Consider the following 21,994-nt stretch of genomic DNA (forward strand, 5'->3'; position numbering starts at 1 on the left):
ACATGGCTATTTGCCACAAACCTTGCCTTCTGCCTTTGATTTTGTTCCAGTAAGCCATTGTTACTTTATCTCAAATTTTGATTGGGTAATAATCTAAAGTAAGATGCACTTTTTCCTGACCACCTTGTGTATAATGGTTCTCTGAAGATGCTGTGGAAACCCGTGTCTCTCGGAAGAAAAGCCTAGTTAAGTGGAGTGTATGTAAGAATCTGTGATTAAAGTTAACAAATCCAAATGCTTTAATGACCATTTATGTCCTGGATGATAGAAGGAAAAGGATTTTCTGAATCCTATGCTTTCGAGATACGGCACATGTCAAAGTGTCTGTTATGTTTAGGGACAATATAATGTGTTTTCCCCTTTGATCTCAATTTTGTATGAAAATTCAGTTGGACGAAAAGCATGTAGTCAAAATACTCTTTTGTATTTTAACAGAAAATTCTAACGTTCCATTAAGTTGTTTAGCAGCTTTATAGCTGTGACTTTATAGTTATGCCAACAATTTTGTCTTTCCTCTCTGGGCTCTGAATTTTAATGATTGGGCCATATCATTGCCTTTTGTTATCTTTCCTTCCCAATTCTGATAAATCAGCAGTCTAGGAGGAGTAGGACTGAACAGGGCTGTCTGTACAGCTTGGAAAAGTTTTCTGGACCTTTCTGTCAAGGTACAGCTATTTTCCTGGCAATGGCTGGGAGAGCCTTCTTCCATAAACAGATACCGCTTGATTATCTCTTTAGTGTGGTGTATGTGTCGCTAGTTAAGCTGTACTTCTCACTTCATCATTAGTCACATTTTTTCTGTGGCCTTTACATACATTAAAGGGAAAAGTGGCTTTTCTGGCTCCTCTTCTGTTTTGGGGGGGATAATGATTGCCCTTTCCTAGTTAGTATGTTGCTGATGGTGGCTGCTTTGTTTTTTGTATGGAAATGCCAAAAGCATCTGTGTATTTGATGGACAGATATCACTATTATTCCATGCTTTACATGATTTTTCTCCACTATAATTCATGTATATCGTGCTTTGATAATTGTGTAGGTCTGACAACATTTAAGATCAACAATTTTGTTACGCTCCGTTCTATTTCAACGCTGTAATGGAACATTGTAGTAATTTGCCTTAAACCATAGCTAGTATGTGTTGATGGGAGGTCCATAAAAAGCCTAAAGTTCTTAGGAAATGGAGTATGAACTGTTTCTTGGGGTTAAAATGTTTTCTGTTCCTGTTCAGGCTATTTATTGAATGTAAGAAAATACCAGGGATTTTGCAATAAAAAAATATTCCTGCTTGTTAGTATCTATAGTTGTCTGCTGTGCTTCTTGGAGACTGTAAACAGCCTGACAATTCCTCAGATATATATATTTTTTTCCCTTTTCTTTCCCCAATTTCATCCTCCATAGTAGTAGTAGTGTAAAACTGCTATGTCAATATAATGTAATTTTTCTGTGTTTCATTTTTAGCTGCTGAACACTTTCATACAGCTAATATGTCAGCTGGATAGTAGTAAAGACAAATTCTCATTTCTTCATGGTATATAATAGAAAGATAGTTCTGGGCAGGAAGCAATCTGGGAAGAATCTTACTTGTTTGTAAAGTGAACAGAATCAGTGCCATCTCTTACTGGGTACTTTTTCCCAATTTATACATTACAACAGTTTCTCAAACGTTCATTCTTTTTAGAACAGGTAGATCTATATTAGGTCAGGACACTGGTCCTACCATAGCCTATATCTGAGTGTATTATTACTGATTGATCATATCAGCAAAGAAACACTGACTTAGACGTAAATATCGTTTTAACATCCAATCATTTAAGCTGATTTATGTCTGAAAATGTAGAAGTTTAATTCAAATAGTGCCAGATATGCTTATTATGTTTCTCTGTTATTAAGTCATATTATGAATTCTTCTCTGGGAATTTTTTTGTGTTTAATGTGAAAAAATGTTCCTCTTCAATTTTGAATTGCCACTCTCAAATTCATTGTTTGCTCTGGCTCATGTAAGAAAAAGGTGATGATTAGAAGTTCTCAATCTCCTCTTTTTTTTTTTTTTTTTTTTTTTTTTTTTAATATTGTATGGTCCTGTGAGGTATTCTCTAATACAAATAAGTTCTTTATTTTCAGTTTCTTTGGTAATTTTCATGTTTTTTAATCTCCTAATGAGGAATAAATGACTGAAAAGGAATCCAACCATCCCTGTGCTAAACAAACCTGTCACATAATCTTTTCCATAATTTGATCAAACTCCATTTAAAAGATAGCTGGGGTTAGGGTTCTTTGTTGCTCTTTTTCTGTTGAGATAGATTTACTAGAATTGGGATGTATAATATTTCAGGTGAAGGCAGGCCACTGACTTACAGAATATATTAAAATGAAATTACATATCTATCCCCTTTGTTTAATTTTTGTCATTTCTTCCTTGTCTCTTCTCATTACTGATATACATTGAGGTCTCCTTTTAGCTGTCCACAGCGATGCTAAACTGTTTTTTCCTGAATTGATGCTGTTCTTTGAGAAGGCAGTAAGGTAGATGAGAAGTTCTCCCCAATGTGCATTACTCTGTATTTATCAGCATTACAATTTCTCCCGTTCTGTGCTCCTATTATCACTTGATCTGGTTAAGTCTGTCAGTCTGCTGTACCCCTAAAACCTGTATTTACCTGTAAATTTGATGGAATGCCATCATTCAACGTCTTTCCCAGATCCCTAGTGCAGCTGTAAAACCAGTCTCCATTTTAATATGGAACAGGTGGCGGTTCCTAACACCTGTGAGAAGTGGTCTGTGGTTGTTTTGTGCCTCGATTACTTCTTTTCTTTTCTTATGCGGGACTTTTTAATTCAAAGCTTCTGGCACATCAACGACAAGACCAGCTTGTCTTTCCAAGCTACTGCGTCAGTGTGTTTGAGGGGGTTGAATAGACTCATGAGATGTGGTGGCTTTTTCAGTGAAGACACCGTTTAGACAGTATATTAATGCGATCGCTTTTCCTTTTGCTCTGCGGAGCCTCTCCTTTATCCGTGTGCCCTCCATCCGCTTAACAGGAGGGCCGCTGTCTTTATCCCTGCGACACCGTTCTCCTCTTCATCCCAACTAACCACAACCCCGCCTGGAGCCCAGTTTCCTTCTGTCGCTTCAGGCCACGGAGCCCCCGACGTTCCAGCCCCACGTCCTCCCTCGGGCAGTTCCCGTTGCTCTCCCAGCCCGAGGTGGCTGCCGCCTCCTGCCCTTCCCACCACGCGTGCGCGCGGCTGCCTACCAGCTGCAATCCAGAGTCTCAAACAAGTAAGGGTTTGCAGGTTTAAATGCAAGAAGACTGCGCTTCCAGGCATTTCCTGAATCGTGGGAAGAGTTGATTAGCTTCAATATTATTAATTTCTTTTTTTTCCCCCTGTACAATTCCTCTGGTTTTGAGTGAAAAGCAAGCCTGAGAAGAATGTACAAGCAGAATCACTTGATAAAGCCTCTAGAAGAGTCATGGTTGCAGTAACGCTGGGGAATTTCTCTTATCCTCTCAGCCTCGCCAACTTTCTTTTTCTGGAATTCACTGCAAATGAGATTTGCTTTAGGTTTCTGACCCGCTTTGGAAGTATTCCCAGTAGTTTTGGATAGCCGTCTCTTCAGACAACTAGAAAACTCATGTTTTGTTCTTTCTTTTTCTTGTTACTCTTTTTCTTAACCTTCTTTTGAGCTCATCAGGCATTGGGAAGGGTTAGATAAATGTCCCCAGGAAACTGATGATAGGCTGGAGTTAAAACGGCAAGATGGATTTGAGCTTTCAAAATCATATATAAGGTTACTTAATTAGTGTTTATTTGCCGAGTCCTTTGGGTATTGTTTTGATTTTGTTTTTTAAACTGGAATTTTACTGTATACATTTGCATCAAGAGCAATTTGAACCTGGGGAAATAACATCTTGCTGAGGAAATCTGTATTTGGCACAACTACAATTCATATTCTACTTTCAATTGCAGTGTGTGGTTGTGCTAATATCATCCTTAAAATATGAGCAGGAGCATACTCTATTGCCACTGTTACAGTGGCGTTTGGCCATGAGGCCGTGAGTTGTCTTCAGGAAGAAACCTGGACACAAACCTTTTCTTCAGGGGCAGGGAGAGACATAACATTAAGACATTTCAACTGCTATAAGCAAACTAGCTTGCAAAGTTGGGAGATCTATAGCTTCATAGTTTTCTAATGTAATATATTGCCTGTAGGAAATTCTGGTTTTATTAGTAAGTGGAAAAACTTTTAAATTTCGAACTTGACTATTTTTGTTAAACAAATTTGATATCCTACATCCTCTTTGCAAGTAGAACATTAAATTATAATTTCAGGCAGCACGTGTATCTAAGACAGCTAAGGAATGTCGATCATGTTTGGTGTGGGAAGCATGGCACTTAGGGGCTGTCACTCATCTCTGTTGGTAGAGATGTAGAGGGCTTAAGGACTGCTATTTTTGTCTTTATCAAATGGGAAGATAAAACATTCGTGTAAAAAACCCACAAAAACTGATCACTATCACACTAAGGTTTGTTAGGCTTTTATAGAGATGTTATAAGAGAGAAAAGTCCTGTAGTTAAATTATACCCAACCGATGTCATTAGTGGTGAATAGGAGGAATTGAATGTGTCCAGTTTTAGCACGGACAATAAACACCAGTGACATATTCAAGATGAAAATTCCATATTCATAAAAATTAGGTAAGAGAGCATTGCAGCTCAATACTGCAGCATCATTAACTGCTTGAATCTTGTGATAATGTAATGTTTTCCAATGCTGACAAGAGCCACATGCACTACTTAACAATATTCACAGTCATTAGGTCAAACGGAAGTTTGGACTCTTTTTAAACTCAATGTTTCTCAAATTTTTTCCTCAATGTTCTCAAGTGTATTTTCACTTTAATATTATTTTTCAGTCAAAAATGTTTATCATGCCTCACAAGTAGCAGGAGGATTTTTAAAAATAAAATCTAGTAGCTGAATTGAAGTGTTTGTTTCAAACCTGTTAATTAGTTTGGTAAAATTTAAAAGCTGAATCCCCCTTGCAATTGACTATTTTGAAAGCAAAATATGACACTGATGGCATGTCTGAAGCTGCCCATCAAGCACACGACTTGCTTCCTGTAGCTGCTAGTGGCAAGCAACTTGTGTGTGGTTTTTTTTACACAATAAGCACCAAATTTAAAGTTATGAGACACTGTTTTTAGTGCAGTTTTATTAAAAAATATACTGTTTATGAAAGCAGTAGCAATGTAATACAGTAGACATACTGCGAAGAAATACAAGTTAAGAAGGATGTGCCACATCTTCCTTAAAAAGCTTGCATTAAAAATTGAATACATATAATCAAATTTTTGCTTGACATATTAATAACAACTACTAATCACATGGATATTTCTGTTTTATGGTATCCTATAGAATACCATAGTTTTCTAAAGCATAATTCCAGTGTGTTACGAGACGCTTTTTGCCGTATGTAAAATTTGCTGTTAGGGGTGCTTGACGCACCTCATGTCGTTTTACGATGTGCCTGTTAGGGCATTCCTTTCCTGCTTTTACAGGTAGTGGTCACTGTCATCAGCTGTTTCTATAAATACTTGGTACTTTTTTTTTTTTTTTTAGCACTGTTTTGAATTCTTTTCCTTCTGTGTTGTGCTTAAGACCGTGAGGAAAGTATGAGGGTTTATTTTGCAACTTGTGCTCGACATCACTCTGATAATGTTTCCTACTCCAATCGTTTCACCATTTTTCAGTTTCCTGAGGGTCTTTCTGAAGTTTGTCACTTAATGGTTTTCTAAATCAATACTAACCTCCAGTAGTCAGTCTTTCTCACACATTGCTAACAGCTTGTTTGGGGGTCTAATTGTGATTTTCAGAAGAATTCGTCTTTGTCCATTTTCTCAGAGCATTGGCCTCATCCACCAGCTGGACAAATGCTTTCTGGAGCCCAGCTAGTAACCTTTACTTAAGAACCCTTTATCCATTCGTTGTTTAGAGCATATCGATTGATAATAGAAAGGCATCTATACGAAATTCTCCTGTGGGTATACCAACGTCCACGAAGCAATTGAGTATCAGTTAGTGCTAGGGCTGCAGTCAGGGCAAAGGGGAAGATGCCTGCAAAGCAATGGCGTGTGCAGTTTCCAATGGGATATTGCTGAGTAAAAGAAGAATTTTAGTGTAGCCTACCTTATACCGACAAGACGCGTTCATACCTGCATGAGAGGAGCGGGAAAAGAGCATTTTGAGCTGTGTGGAGCATTTCAGAGCAGGGGGGAGTGGTTGTGTCAGCATTGGTGGAGCTTCGTGTTTAGAGCTGGAAGGCATCACTTGTACCGCTGCTCGCTGCTTTCCCTTCTCCTCCGTCTGGAGCCTGGTTTAATATTTGCTCTTTCAGGGAATTATTGTTGGTGTGGTGGTGTTAGATGTTGCCACTGTGGGCTCTGAATACGATAATAACTGTCAGTGAAACATCTCTTTCTCCGGTCTATAGCACTAAACAGACTGTTCCGCTGTCACAAAGAAGAGATCCTTTTATTTGAGAGATCTGTGTATTTTTTGTTAAATATCTAACTGGATAACTGCTTTAAGAATAGAAAACTGTATCTCTTAACACAACCAGTCCCATAGCATTTGAGGCATGCTCCAGTCTTACAGAAAAAAGCCGCTTTAGAAATGCGCCGGCTCGTGCTGCTGCCCGTGTTGGGCAGCCCACAGGAGTGAGTCGCAGCCTGGGGGGATGCTGGTGCAAACCGCTGTGGCTGTGGGGATGCACTTTGGCCCAGGCAGTGCTGTGCCCTTCATGCTGAGGGTGGTGGATCATTAAAGTCAATCAAACACTTTGTTACAGAATGGACAAGACGAATATAGGAAACTGATTTAATGTAATGTAAGCGTTACTGGATGCCAGAACCCAACCGATGGGTGGGGTTGCACAAAGACTTGCACTGTTCATGTGAAGACGTGAGCGCAGGTAGTATTTTAGACCAAACACTTTTCCTTCTCTGCTAAATTGCACTGCAGTATTTTGCCATACTGAAGTAACCCTGGTGATTTTTTTTTTTTTTAATCTGAAGTTGTCATAGGAATGGAAAAACCGCAAACCCAAGTATGGCTTTTCTGAAACTTAGTAAGTTGGGCAAGTTTGTTCTGGATGGAAAGTAGATCTTTTTCTTCCTCTCCTTTCTTTCCTCTAGTGATGTATTTAATATGCCAAAACATATTGTAATAATTAGTTCTTTGCAAGAGGAAGAAATTTGAAGATATTTTTACAATAAATTTCAAGATTTTTCTTGCTGCCACCAAGATTAGTGGTCAACTCTAATGGTAGCATTGGTATAGTAGTTATAACAATAAATTTTGCCCAATAATTTTGGGTTTGTGCAAACAGCTAGCAAAATTCTAAACTAAAAATATTAGACCTTTGTACAACTAAAATCTGGATCTTCATTTAAATTTCCTTTTTCAATCTGTGGATTAATGTAACATCTTTCATATTGCATGCTAATGAAAGGAGCAGTCTGTAAATTCTTGTAGTAGGAATTGAATTGTTTGTCGTCAGTTAGCCTCTCTTAATAGGTACAGACATAATGTAAAACAAAGGATTAATAAATAAATAAAAAGAAATAAACCCATAAAAATCAGAAAGTGGGGTTTTTATGAATTCGTAGGAGGCCATTTTATACAGATTATATTTTACAGTAACACGATATCAATCCTGCTGTAAAAGTCTGTGTTCGAGCACAATGCAATCTGAGATGTCTCTGGTTGAGAGAGATTTTGAGAAAAGCAAATTTTCTTGCCCCACAGAGCATCATCGGTTGGGACATTCATAGCGAAGAGCTTTGCCCAATTACCTTGATTAACATTTGTATGGCTAATGGGGTGAAACTGGAAGGGTGTACATTTAGACTGGTTATCAGAAGAAATGTTTTAGTAGCAATATCTGCCTAGAAGAGTTTTCAAAGCTGAACAATGACACCAAAAATTTCCATCGTGTTTTGTTTTTAGTGCAGAGCAGAAACCTCCCAAACTTTTCAGATGCTTACAGAAATAATCAACTTCTGAACTCCGTGACAAATGTGGTTTGTGTATAAATTTAACTGTGAAAACATTTGAGTGGCTTCAAAATTAGAGGGATGGCAAGCACATTGGACACAGTAAAACATCACTTGGAATAATTAGCATAGTGGGTACACAGCCAACAATATGTTCCTCAACCCAACAGATGTGAAGAAATACCTTAAGGAGAGGAAAAAATCAAAACAGATAACAGAAGAAGTGTGAAAAGCTCACCATATTAATCATATTAAAACCAGATTTGGAGCATGCTTATGTAGCCATGTATTTTTGTGTAACGGGGTCACCAAGGAGCTGGGGAGGATTTGCTGTTGGAGGACTCGGGAAGGAGCTGGAGGTGGGCTTCAGCCTGGCCGTGGCTGTGGGTGCTCAGGTTGGTCAGGGTGCCACAGCGCTACCTAATCGAGATGGTATTTTCTGTCCGTTCTGAAAATTTACCTGATAGTTTCTAACTGAAATATGAGAGTAGTAGTTTCAGTCTGGAAGTTTCTTTGGATGGCGTGGAGGACTGAGTCTCTGGCGGAGGAGAGAGCTCCCCGTTGGTGATGGCAGCGCCGTGGTCGGTAATGGGTGATCTTGCGTGTCGAATGTGCAAACAGTTATGAAGATTTATAAATCCTCTCTTTTCAGACTCCTGCTGAACAGGCCAAAGCAAGATTACAGCTGGTTCTTGAGGCAGCTGGTAAGTGTTGCTATTATAAGTAAAATTATATTCTTCTTATATTTAACTTCTGTAATATCAGATAGTAATTTTATCCTTTTCTGTTTGGCAAATGCTAAGTTTCTTTCTCCATAGCTCACTTCAATTTCTGGTTAAGATGAAACTGGTGTGCAGCATCACTGGCACTTAGTAAATCCCTGTAAGGAGATAAAAAAAAGTAATTTTTTTTGCTGTTGAGAACCAGCATTCAGACTTCATGCTGCTGCTGCTGCTGAGACTTTACTCTCAAAAATTTGCTTTTGTTTCATTATTTTTTAGCACTGAACTGAATTAGTGCATATATATATCTATATTTATTTATTTGAAGTTGTAGCTGAAATATGTAGCAAGCTTTCCAAAAGGCTCAAATCAAGAGGCTGAGCTACATATTAGTTCTCTACAGAGAGAAACATGCCAATTTAGTCTGGCACTAGTAAGAAGGAAGGCAAGATGCATATCTGGGTAACTATTTTTAATTTTGGATTAATTAGCTATAATTTAAATAAAAATTGGAGAAATCCTGTAGTTTGATGGAAGGTCTAAAACTTTAAAGAAATTGTTGTCCTATTATACCACAGCCGAGATCATTCCTTTTATCCTGCCTTTTTTGCCAGTGTTGTATTGAAGCCCACGTTAAAGCTCAGAGACATGGCTGTTCCCAAACGGGCAGGAGTTCCACTTCTCTGGTTTATTTTTGCTAATCTAATAGTGTTCAGTACGCAGCTTTGGCACGCGCTTCCCAGGTTTTCCCCTGTGGAAGTTGCTGTGGATTCGACCCGTGGTGTAACTCAGACCGAGGTCCGTTTTGCTCCTTGCCACCGTGGGGGTCGCACGCCCTCGTGGCGGCGTGGCTCTTCGCCGCGTTCGATGGAGAGGTTCGCGTCCTCTCTTCACCCGCTCGCCGGACGGTTATTTACAAGAGCTGCGTGTGTTTTGATGCACTTGCACTAAGATTGTGAAAACATTACTCAAGAACCTTCCACTGCAGTAGGATTGTGGTAATAATAATAAATTTATAAATTAATAATGATCCTTTTATAGAACATTAGTGGATGTTCCTTAGGTACTTGCATTTGTCTTCAGATTATTAAAATAATGATTTAATGCTCTGAAGTGGTAGTCTGTGTTGAGGTTTGTAATCCTAATTAATTTCTGTATCTTATTTTAATTTTCCCGTTAAAACTCTGTCAGTTTGTCACGCAAAAAGGAAAGCTTTCAGTGTCTCATACATGTGATAAATACATATTTGTCTTTAGTTCAGCTTTCATCTCTCATATATGTATTTTTAACTTATAAACAGCAATTTCCATGAAACACCATTTTTTTTACTTTTCCCCCTTACGGAAACGTTCTGTTTTAAGGAATACCCATCTTTTCACATTGCTGATATTTTTTTTTTTCAAAAATGCACCTAGCCTTTTGTATTGTGTAGCTTCAAATGCATTCATTGTTCTCCATAACTTTTAATAAATCTTTGAAGCATATAATTATAAAATAGATGTGACAGCACTGACCTAAAAAAGCACAATTTGTGTATACTACTCACATCTATCACACCTCATTTTTTAATTTAACACCTGGGAAATGTATAAAAGATATCTATGGGTTGTATATCATCATGACCTGGGTCCCAAAAATTTCCAAAAACATATAAGAGGTCTATGACATCGTTAAATTCAAATATTCACAATTGAAGTCTGAAACTTAGATTGAAGCTGCAAGCTGTTCATAAATAACTCCAGAGAGTTAATCTGTTTGTTTCTCTTACATCCAAAATACAGAAAGAAGTTCTTTCCTGGCTTTAAGTCTTAGTAATCTCAGGCATTTATGAGATCATCCCCCCACCTTCTTCCCCCAGTCCTGTATTCAGTCAATTAAATTGAATTTTTATTAAATTGGTGTGAGAGGAGTGTTGGAAATGTTAATAATGTCACTTCGATATCTTCTTGTGTGTTTACTTATCACAAAATCAGCACTTTTTTCACCTTTAAGTTTAAAAAAATGAAAAGACATCTATGTTAGACTGTTACTGAGCAGCTTTTCAAGGAGTTCACAATCAGCAGGTTAATTGTTGTTGCTGTTGTAGCACGATGCTGTATGATATAATGGAATATAATGTAAATTTAAATCTGTACTTTCGTAATGATGAACAAAGCTGTTTGCCTATGTAGCGCTCGATACAGCGTCCATCTCAAACTCTTGAATTAACTTGTAGAGTATCTGGCTGTACACATTATAGGAATTGCTCCAGTCCCACTAAGTGGGGGGAAAAAAAGCTGTGCTTTATTCAAAACGTATTATCTACATTTTAATGGTTGTTAATGACACTGTACTCCTCTATGGTTTGGACAAACAAAACAGTCTTACCTTCTGCAATGGCTCAAAATTACCAACAAGTGTTGGTGAGGCATGTGGGAAGGTCCCTTTGTTGTTCATCTCTATTGACACGCTCTTGTGCTGGCATTTCCATTCCCCTTTCCCTGACATTTCCATGCCATTAATATCCCATCTCCCACGATAATCTAACATTTTCTTATATTGTTTGTATTCAAATATATTTGCTCATTTCATTCTGAAGATTACCATATCTTACTATACCTTGAAAGAATTAACCTAGAGAAAATTTACTTTTCTTACTTAGGAAATTTTTTGGTTCTTAATATACTGGAAATGCCTTTGGATAAACGTAATGCAAATATAGCAAATGGTACCTAACTGTGTAAGGGGACAAACATTAATGTGCATAAACCAAAGCTAGTTTGTCTATAAAATACCAGTGCTTTTAGTAAGAGCCGTCTGACTTTAAGTTGAAGCTGACGGTGGGTTTTGAAGTTTGCTTACGGCCTTTCCCAGCAGTACATTTATCTGCTACTTGAGTTTATAATCTGCTATTCGCCATATCCTCATGATATTTTAAGTTTATTTTCTTTATTTTACTCTCTATATTTCCCTTTTGTTTCGCCCTATCAAATGGTCTAAATTCCGATGTATATCTTTTGTCAGAGCTGCTACTGTAGATTAAAGCATTCTGTTGAAAAAGGGAAGAGAGACTGGGATGTAAGTTTGTTGTGTACATGTGGAAAAATTGAATGTGTGTGCTATTGGACATTCATTTTGAGAAAAGAAACTGCCTGTAAGTAATGATACAACTTTGCAACAAGTCCCGGCTGAAGTGGAGAAGTTAATTTTTATCACATTTGTCTGTGCTGGAAATGGTAATAGAATGTAGCTTTAATGACTTATATTGACTAATTAAACATAGCGCAGGAATGGTGGCAGGTTAACTGGCACTCTGCTGGGAGTAGTGCCCCGTCTACGCTGCCTGCGCTCTCCTCCAGCCTGTGTGTGAATATGAAGAGTCATGTTCGGGAGAAATTCTTTATCGTTGATAACGGTTTCATTTGAAACTTCTCTCAGTACCTGGAACATATATAGAATTGAGGGAAAACTATTTGATGTCAGGGCTTAAGTTCAGGTACTTTCTTCAAACTGGGCACAGGAACAAATGCATATTTGTATGCAATATACACACATATTTTTTAAGAGAAGGCATTTGGGCTGTTGCTTTATCAGAGCGCAGAATGTCTGAGGATATTTTGTTCAAATTTAAAAGCAGGAATTCCTAACCTTTCTCCAAGCATAGGAAATGTCAGTCCAAAAGCTGGCTGCACTCTGTTCATGTGCTTTAGGCTAGTAAAACAGCTAACCCTGCTTTCATGCCAAGTACCACATTCGCTACAGACAAGAGGCACTTTGTAAGGGGTGTGATTTCCAAAAGAATTTAGGTACAAAAAGGTTTAGACAGTCCTTGTTTTGCTTTACTCTTCTTCTGATGTTTCAGTGAAATATTTACATGTTAGAGTTGTCTTCTCAATCTGAAGGTGTTGGGTTGGGGTGTGTGTGTCTTTTTTTTTTTTTTTTTTTTTTTTTTTTTTCCCTTCACGTCAACCTATTGACATGGAAATTATGTGGCTTTATCCCTGTGGCTTTTTAAGCAAGAGAAAGTGGTATATTGAAATGCACTAGTTATGTTATGGATTTACAGAATATAGGTTTGAAAGTGCTTTCGGTATGTCAACTTTTCCAAGTCCTGTTCTAGTACAATGGCCGTAGTTTTAAAAAGTTAATTACACATTATTGTGTTCCCCTCGCTCTTTGCTGCTTGCTTCATCACCAGACATGCTTGATTTTAGGGAAGGTAGGTCCAATGGCCAACTGATCAGCCTCAGCAGGAATTGTAGATATTTAGTACCTTGGGAAAATCTGCTTTTACTTAGATATTAATTTAGGGAATAACAACCAATTTCTCTGAAAGACAAAAGATAGCAAATAGTAAACCAGACTCTCTTTAATTGGATTTTTTTTTTTTTTCTTCTGGTGCATTTTGGGGATGGGAATTGTGACTTCTGGCCTCTCATTGTGGGAGAGCTGGTAAAATAAAAAATATTCGCCTGTATTTGTGAGGGGAGGAGGGGAAGATGGCCATTTTTATATTCAGGTGGTATAGTGCTGTCAAGAAGTTTTGTCTCCAAGTCCTTCATTCATGCCAACTTTGCTATGCACTTTGTTAAATAATTTTTTTCTTTGTTGGTGTAGATTAATGTCAGCATCTTTGTTCTCATTAAGCAGGGCAATACTTGAAGATACTGAAGCATTCCACTTCAATTTTTAAGGCAACTGATGTTTGATTTATAAAAACTGTCATTCAGTAGAAGTTGTTGGTCTCAGCTATAAATTTATATTTGCACGACTTTATTTCCTTCTTAATATTGAGATACAAGAAAGCCCTTTTAGCATCCTCTGACAATATCACAGCAACGTGCCATGTTTGAGCAGATGTTAAGCAGGCAATAGTTGAATGTTAATTTTGAGAGGGTGGTATGTTTAAGCCTATCTGAAGTATGTTGCATGTGGGCCTTCCAGACTTAGCTACAATGCTTTGTCTCTTGGGAGAATTTTAAAGCTAAACCTCTTTCTTTTTGTCACTCTATATGGACTCTCTCAAGTCAGTATAAAGCAGATCATCCCTGGGCTAAAGCTCTTCAGCTTTTGTTATTGGGCTCTGTAGACCTGTAATTAGGCCTCCTGGCAGGCCTTGCAGGCCAGTTAATGGTCATATGGAGTTTCTATGAGGCAGACTGGCTTTGTGTAAATCCTTCGTAGGGATACGTTTATGGGTCACTTCCTACCAGGACCGGGCTTTGTGCCGCTGCCCCACGGGCTGACAGGGAGCAGGTTCCCTTGACCATCGACAGCTCAGTTTGCGGCGCACAATCTACCCGGCTAATCCCCAGTGTAAACAGAGGATTTAGCTGAGCTTCTGTCACTTACAGTTGCCAAACCACTTGGGTGTCTGTGATTTCTTTCCCAGACTTCATTACCGAGAGACGGAGAAGCACGGAAGATTTGAGCCGGGGTTTTGTGTTAAACGTTTGCGCGCTCCTATCGCTAATTTTAAGGAAGAAGTTTGCCCTGCTTCGAATCCTGCCTTGCTAGAAGCCATAAGCTTGACAGAATACCTCAGAACTCTAAAGCTGGTTAATTTGTGCCGGAAATTGTTGTACGGCGCCTGTGTTTTCTCATAAAGATTAAAAAAAGGATGAATATTCCAAACTGTAAATGTAGTGATATGAAATAGCACGTGGATGTTTCAAACTATCAATATTGCTGCCTTTACCAAAGTAGTCCGAATGTTTTTCTCTGATGATAAGCAGAAATTTCTTAGTCTCCTTATAAAGACGATGACAAAAGGCAATTGATCTGGATTTTCAAAGGTCTAGAGTTGAAATAAGTGACTGATCTATTTTTGGAATCTGCATTTCAATCTATGGCTGAAAGAGCATTCAAGAATAGAGCATTTTTGTGCAAAGAATTCTTGACAGAGTTTATTTAAAGGAAACTTCAGAACTGACACGCTAATATGACATTAGCAATATGCGGTAAAAATTGATGAATACAAATCGTAAGCATTTAAAATTTATCAGATCTGTTTGGCAGCAGTTCTGGGTATTGGATATTTAACTCATTATCTTTGGATTATACTATCAAATTCCTCCCTTTAATTTTGTACCGTGCATCTTTATTACATTTTATGTATTCCTTAAAAAGAAACTTATTGAATCTAACAAGTATTTTTGGCCTTAGCTGTTGTAAAAATGCAAGTGTCTTATAATACCTATTGCATTTTTTCAAATCTACCCATGGGGAGAAAAACCCTAATTTGCACTCGGTGCCTGATAAATAGGTAGTCAAATATTCTCTACTTTCTGGTATCAAAATGGCTCATAACAGATGTGGCTGAAAGGACCACATACGTAGACTGTATGATTTTAGTCTGGTGGAACTAATAGGATCACTTGCTACTTCATAGATTCTTGCTTTTCTTTTACTTTAATAAAAACTGTTTAGTTAAATAGGATGGCCTCTATTTTGCTCTTTTCTAGCTATGCAAAGTAGTAAGGCAGGCAGGTGGCAACAAGTATGAGAAATTTCCTTTTATTGGTGCCTATTTTTGAATGCCCAATTTATAAAATGTTTATGGATTTCTCATTTTGATGATGGTTTTCTTACTTTTGATTTTGCTATTTGTGTTCTTTCCACTGAAAACTTGAAGGCCTTAGTTTGAATTTCTAATTATGCAAACAATTTTAGAAGGATGGATAACGTGTTGGTTTACACGCAGAAAGGATGAAATAATCTGTAAAATATTTCACCTGTTTCATGGGAATTTAAAAATAGCTTTTAAAATAATGCTTTCCCCAGAAATTGTAAGAAATTGAACTTATAACAAGCTTAAAAGTTGCTGAATATTGAAAAAGAGATTAATATACTTACTATGTGGGTATCCTCAGTTTGATTTAATATAAAATCCTTACTTCTATCAATTTCAAACAGTTGTTTTGAGTAGTGTCTATTGACACTTTGGATAATTGAATTTTACTTCATTTATATAAAAATCTCAATTCTATGAGCAAAGATGTCTTATTGAATTACCTTTTCTCTATATGACAACATGGATGTGGGCGCCAAAAATGTTTTTAGAAGTGTTTTGTGCAGCATTTCTTGAACCCCAAGCTAAGGAGAATTTGAATGGGTAAGAATCCGTTCGTGAGGCAACCACCACCAAACAAGCAAGACCTGGGTACGTGTATGTGGGCACAGGCAAGCGCGATGCCCGAGCACCCCGGGGTTCGGGTGGGACGTCCTCCCCGGACTCCAGCACAGAGGAGGCCCAGGGACCCGGGCAGAGGACACGAAGAGCTGCATCAAATGGCTGCGTCTTTTAAATAGCTTGGCCCCATCCCATGGCAGGTAACTTGGTCACTGGTGCCGCTGCCAGCAAGCGCTTGTAGTTGACAGCCTCCTGCTCCCTTACTCCGAGAAGGCTTTCAGGCACAGGATCAGGACCTTGGGGTTTGTTATACTGCAGGCTACAAAACAGCATGTAGTAATTATTGAAGATTAAATTTGTATCATGCTCTTATGGTGACGACCAGCTGTTAAAACGTTACAAACAAAACAAAAAAAGACAAGTGGATTAAAAGAAGTTTTAGGTTGGACTTCATGAAACTCACTTTGCAAGGTTGTCCTGAAGAGGCCAGAAACTTTTTCATGTTTTCAGAAATAAATTGAGGAGAAACTGTCATTCCCATTGCTGCTGTGGTTTCAACTACAAGCATTAATTGCTTGTAGCCCCAAGAAATTGCCATTTATGGTTTTTCTTGCTTAATGCCTTTGTTGTTTCAATACTCTTCCTGTGTTATATCTTCATTTTATGCCTGAGGTTTGGTCAGGAGTAGAAGGTTTTGCTGTTTTGCCTCTCTATTCCTCATGTGAGCAAGTGATACAGAAAACTTGAGAATGAGACTGAGAACTTGAGAGAGAAATGAAGGGGAAGGTGGGTGGAGAAAAGATAAAACAGTTGTTCTGAAAATGTAGATGTGATGCGTAGCTATCACAATACACCCTCAATGATAGTTTTTTTTCAAATTCTAAGCTAATTATCTATTTATTTGCACATGTTAGCATTAAGAATTGACTGGTACAGGGATGGGCAACCACAGACACAGGTGTAGTGTTTGGCACTGTCCTGGTTTCGGCTGGGATAGAGTTAATTTTCTCCCTAGTAGCTGGTATAGTGTTGTGTTTTGGCTTTAGATGAGAATAACATTGATAACACACTGATGTTTTCAGGTGTTGCTAAGCAGTGTTTATACCAAGTCAAGGAGTTTTCAGCTTCTGATGCCCAGCCAGCAAGAAGGCTGGAGGGGGACAAGAAGTTGGGAGGGGACACAGCCGGGACAGCTGACCCCAACTGGCCAAAGGGGTATTCCATACCATGTGATGTCATGCCCAGTACATAAACTGGGGGGAGTGGGGCTGGGAGGGATCACCACTCGGGAACTAACTGGGCATCGGTCTGCGAGTGGTGAGCAATTGCACTGTGCATCACTTGGTTTGTATATTCCAATCCTTTTATTATTATTATTGTCATTCTGTTATAGTTATTATTATCATTATTAGTTTCTTCCTTTCTGTCCTATTAAACTGTTCTTATCTCAACCCATGAGTTTTACCTTTTTCCTTCCGATTCTTGACCCCATCCCACTGGGTGTGGGGAGGGAAGTGAGTGAGTGGCTGCGTGGTGCTTAGTTGCTGGCTGGGGTTAAACCACGATAGGCACTGATCAAGATTTGGGCTGGCAGTAGTGACTAATGCTTTGGTTAAATGTGGTTTGTACTAAACAGAGAGGTTATTTGTCATTGGTTAATATAGGAAACAGTAGTGTCTTGCATTTGTGAATTGCAAAAAACTAATGCAATGAGCTAGATTCCTTCCATCTGCAGCCTTTCTAACTGATATGCAGGCATACATGGTGATCCTTTCATGCATACCAATTAGGATGCAAAGAGATAACGATCAAGTTTCTTGGACTCCTACTTTTATGACTACTCTTGAATGACTGAGTAGCAACAGAGTATTGCTTTTATCCAGCTGTATCTGACCTGGGTGATGTTTTCTCCCACTGGTCTGAAAGAGAGACTGAACATGCTGTTTATTGGTACCCAAAGTACCAAATCTGAATTATGTTCATCAGCCTAATGTCTTATTTTGTCTGTCTGCCCAAACACTTAGAGCCAACTAGTAGAGGCTTTGGTAGGAGGTCTGAATATTCCCCCACTTCTCTCGGTTCATTATTGGAGATAAACGGAAGAAACCACATCTGTGGATTTCATTAACTGTTCTACTTTCCTTTGTGTCGCTCCATTAACCCCCCAAGTAAAACTGAAGTCCCTCAGAAGTACTTTTCTGCCAGAAGATCATGCAGAAACTTAAGGAAGAACTTAACACAGGAAGTTCATAGGGCATTTTATTCTTCTTCAGTGAATATGTGTTTTCAACAATTTGTTCTACAGTGAATTATTTCTTTTTTTTTTTTTTTTTTTTTCTTCTTTCCTGGACTTCCTAAAAATAGCTGATGCCATGGAATTCCTTTGGACATTGTTCAACAACAACAAAAAGTTATCATCTTGTTGTTATAGTCACAAATTATTGCTTGGAAGTGTTTAACACCATCTTAAATCCGGCCTCTTGTAGGCAGGCAAGAACCTTGATTTCTGTTGCATCCAGATTTTGGAGAGGACATCAGGTGCTTAAGGCAATCCAAAAGTCTTCTGAGTGTCTTTTTAGGCTCTTCCTTCTACAGGATCACTATAAATAAAGCTGCAGTTTCATCCACTAAAATGAGTCCAAAGACTCTGCATCTTTTCCCAAGAATTTTGTGTACTCGTTAGTATGTTTACATACCTGAATTTCCCATTCGCAGACTTTTTTACCCAGCCTCAGTCTAGGTTTTTTAAGCTTTGTACTAGCGAGATCACAACAAATACAGGTGTTCTTTAGTAGAGAAAATGGTCTTGATTTTTTCTCCTTATATTCCAGGAGTCTAGACATGAATAGAAGATTTAATTTTCAAGAATATGATTTGCATAATATATAGACTAATGAAAGACTACAGTTTGAAAAAATTGATGAATGGTCCTGGTCTCTATTTTGATAATTAAGCTTTATGGTTATTTCGTAACAAAGCATTTGATGTCTGAAGGATTCATAGACGATATCTCACTGTAAGAAGAGGAAGGGTGGTGGTTCTTTCAGTGTCTACAAAACTGCAAACCCTGGTGGGAATTTTGATTTGTGGTGAGTTTGCACCAGTCTGTGAAGTTTGTTATTGTTCCCTGTCTCGATTCTTTCAGACGTAAATGAACTGGAATTACACTTCTGAAATGTCTCCCAAATCATCCAAGTAGGCTGTGCAGTCCGATTTCTCTCTGCTGCCATCTGACGTACTGAATGCTCTGTCTGTCTTGAGTTGTGGAGTAAAAGGTTGTGTGGCTTTCCATAGCTCCAGAAAAGGGTAATCTTCTCTGGACTTCAGGGCTCTCACTGAGCTCATCCTTTCCTTAAGGATCTGAACGTTTATTCTTCCATCTATAATCCTGTCCCCGTACTCTACAGATTAGTTCACAACTCTTGGTTGGTGAAATGCTTAATTTTTTCGTTTTCATCTGCTCAGTTCTGCTCAGACAGTATCACTGTGGCAGATGCACATCCTCAGCTTAGAGTGACTTCCCAAGATTTTCATAGTGTATCCTTCTGCTGTAGGTACATATTTGAAGATGGAAGATTTCATCCTATTCTTGAAAACTAGCTAATTTAGGAAACTCATCTAATTATGGAGTTAGTGAACCCAGTTTCTAGGTCAACTGCTGATTCCTACTCAGCAGATTTCTGTGTCAAAAACCATTTAGTTGACGACCTCGGCAGAAAGAACACTTTTGAACAGACTCTGAGCGATATAAGAATTAAATTATTAAAAAAAAATTTAAGAAAATGTATATTGGAATAAATTTATGGTAGCTAATTTTTATATTGTGTGTTTTAGGAGAATTGCAGGTATTTTAAGACTGAATTTCAGAAAGATGCAGAAAGTAGTTGAACTCACCCGGATCGTCTACACCAATGAGCTCCATAGCCATGCACAAGTGCTTATACAGCTGGAAGTTAAATACATTTCTTCATACATTACTTGCTCCTAATTTGTTGGCAAAGCTACATAATCTCATTAGAGTACTAAAAAAACAATACTTTCTGCATGCAAAGCGACAACTATATAAAAAAGAGTCATTACTCCAAGTAATTACTTTTTTAACATATTAATGGTCTTGTCCTTACAGAGTATGTGATTTTGAAGTGCAGCTGTTTTGTGTCATTGGTGAGCAAAGTAAACACTTGATTAATCAATAATTACTTCAATAATTAATTCAACTTCATTTTCATGATTGCTGAAAAAATACAGAATTTTAATTAAACGAATTTGGGTGGAGAATAAAATATGTTTGAAACAGAATAATTCACTTTTGCAATTTGTAATACCATTGTATTGGTGTCTAAAAGCCATTCACTTCATGAACCTCTTTTAGGCTCTTACAAGAGATTAAAAAAAAAATAATGCTTTGAACCGTTTTTGTAGAATGTATATTTTTTTTCTATTTTAAAAAGCCAATCAGTAGTTGGTAATGTAGGGATGCCATAATGTAAAACAGAGCCTATAAGTAGACTTTACAGTAACTTTATTAGTTAATGAACATTTATTGCCTTTAGAAATTATTCTGAAGCTTTTAGAATTTTTTTTTTGTTAGATTTTTTTATCTGAGACCTGTTTTTTGTGCTATGGAGAAACAAAAGTATCTCAGGCTTACATTATAACTAATGGGTTTTCAGTAATATTGTAGCATATGGTATACATGATTTTGATGCAAATATGTGTGCTAATTATGTGCAGATGAATCTTTCAGTCCTGCTATTGATCTTAAGTCAAAGACAATTTTTCAGTTAGCTTAAGTTTTATATCAATTCATATTTAGCAACTTTGCCCAGTAATTTAATTATATCCTGTTTTGGCTGCAGAAACCATATGTGGTTGTGTGGCTAGTTTCTGTTTAAGCATGCCTTTTGGGAAATGTTATGTCTTAATACCAATAGCAAAATATTTATTTCTCATATTTTACCCTATCTGTCATGCCATCTTCTCTGTATAGGTGCCTGCTTTGGTCTGTGGTCATTAAAGCATTAGCCAGAATGTGTGCCCCTAAGATACGCCGTGACAGTATACCTTGTAAATCTTTGGATGTTTACCACCCTTCAGTTTAGGTTTTCTACAAGTGAAACTGGAGAGCATTTGGCTGGATTTTATAGCATGGGTACCCAGAAAAGGGCTTTAAAGTGCTTGATACCCTCAGCAGCGCTGGCTCTGGCTGGTGGACATGAATTGTGTGTTTAAATGTTTAGGGCCTCTCCGTCTAATTGCCAGATGTGAAGCGTGCCCGAATGTCTCACTCAGCTTGCTGAAGGGAGAAATAAGTGGAAAAGAAAGAAAATGTCCTTGCTCCTTCTCACTGTCGCGATGGCGCACGCTGCAAGTTTTCGAGTATGGAGGTCATTATAGGAGGCCTTGCTCATGCTCCAGCTGGTAGGCATTGCCGAGGCACCTGTAATTTAATAGATAAATACTCCCTGTCTGTCAGTGGATTTTAGATCACAGTCCCCTTTGGAGGTAGAGCAACGGTTTCAGGGAGTTTCAATGACTTGCCAACAGTCACGGGCAGTCTGTGACGGAGCAGGAATGAAGCCCGTGTGCCAGAACTTGGTCTCGTGTGTGACCGTGTCATCCTCATTTCCTCCTTAGCTCCAGACTGAGATTAGAAGTTGTAATTAGTAATCAGTGCCCTATCTGCTGTTGTTTTTCAACTGGGAGAGAACTTCAGGGTTGTCCGGCAATACGCATTGCTGCGTGTGAAGCAAAGGTACCTGAACTGCAGATATAGAATTAACTATCATTATCGTGTTCAAGTATGTGCTCACAGAAGGCGGCAGACTTTTAAGCAAGGATAGGTATTTCCGTTTCTGTCATTGCTACTGCACAAAATGCCCTAAGTTTCAGAGCCAGCTATTGCTGGAGTTAATATTGATGCTGTACAGTGCAGCCCATTCTGTCGCGGAGCAGAGGAACACGAAGGCATCTCCACCGAGAGATGGTCTTTCGGGTTTTGGGATTCGCGTCTCCCCGTGCTGGTCGTCAGAGGAAATCCTCCTCTCGTACCACTCCTCGGTGGCTGCGAGGCGCAGTGAGGAGCGGTGCTGGAAAGTTGGCGT

The 21,994-nt window shown here is 38.3% G+C and overlaps 1 protein-coding gene across 1 annotated transcript in view; it reads left to right on the plus strand.

Annotated features, from left to right (window-relative positions):
* Window positions 1-21,994, plus strand: part of RSRC1 (arginine and serine rich coiled-coil 1) — a 176,350-nt gene that overhangs the window by 86,842 nt on the left and 67,514 nt on the right. The window contains exon 7 of the mRNA XM_030028844.1: window positions 8,710-8,761. Coding sequence (XP_029884704.1) covers window positions 8,710-8,761 — 52 coding nt within the window. The remainder of the gene's footprint in view (window positions 1-8,709; window positions 8,762-21,994) is intronic.

This window comes from Aquila chrysaetos, chromosome 10 (assembly GCF_900496995.4).
Source record: "Aquila chrysaetos chrysaetos chromosome 10, bAquChr1.4, whole genome shotgun sequence".
Taxonomy (NCBI): domain Eukaryota; kingdom Metazoa; phylum Chordata; class Aves; order Accipitriformes; family Accipitridae; genus Aquila; species Aquila chrysaetos.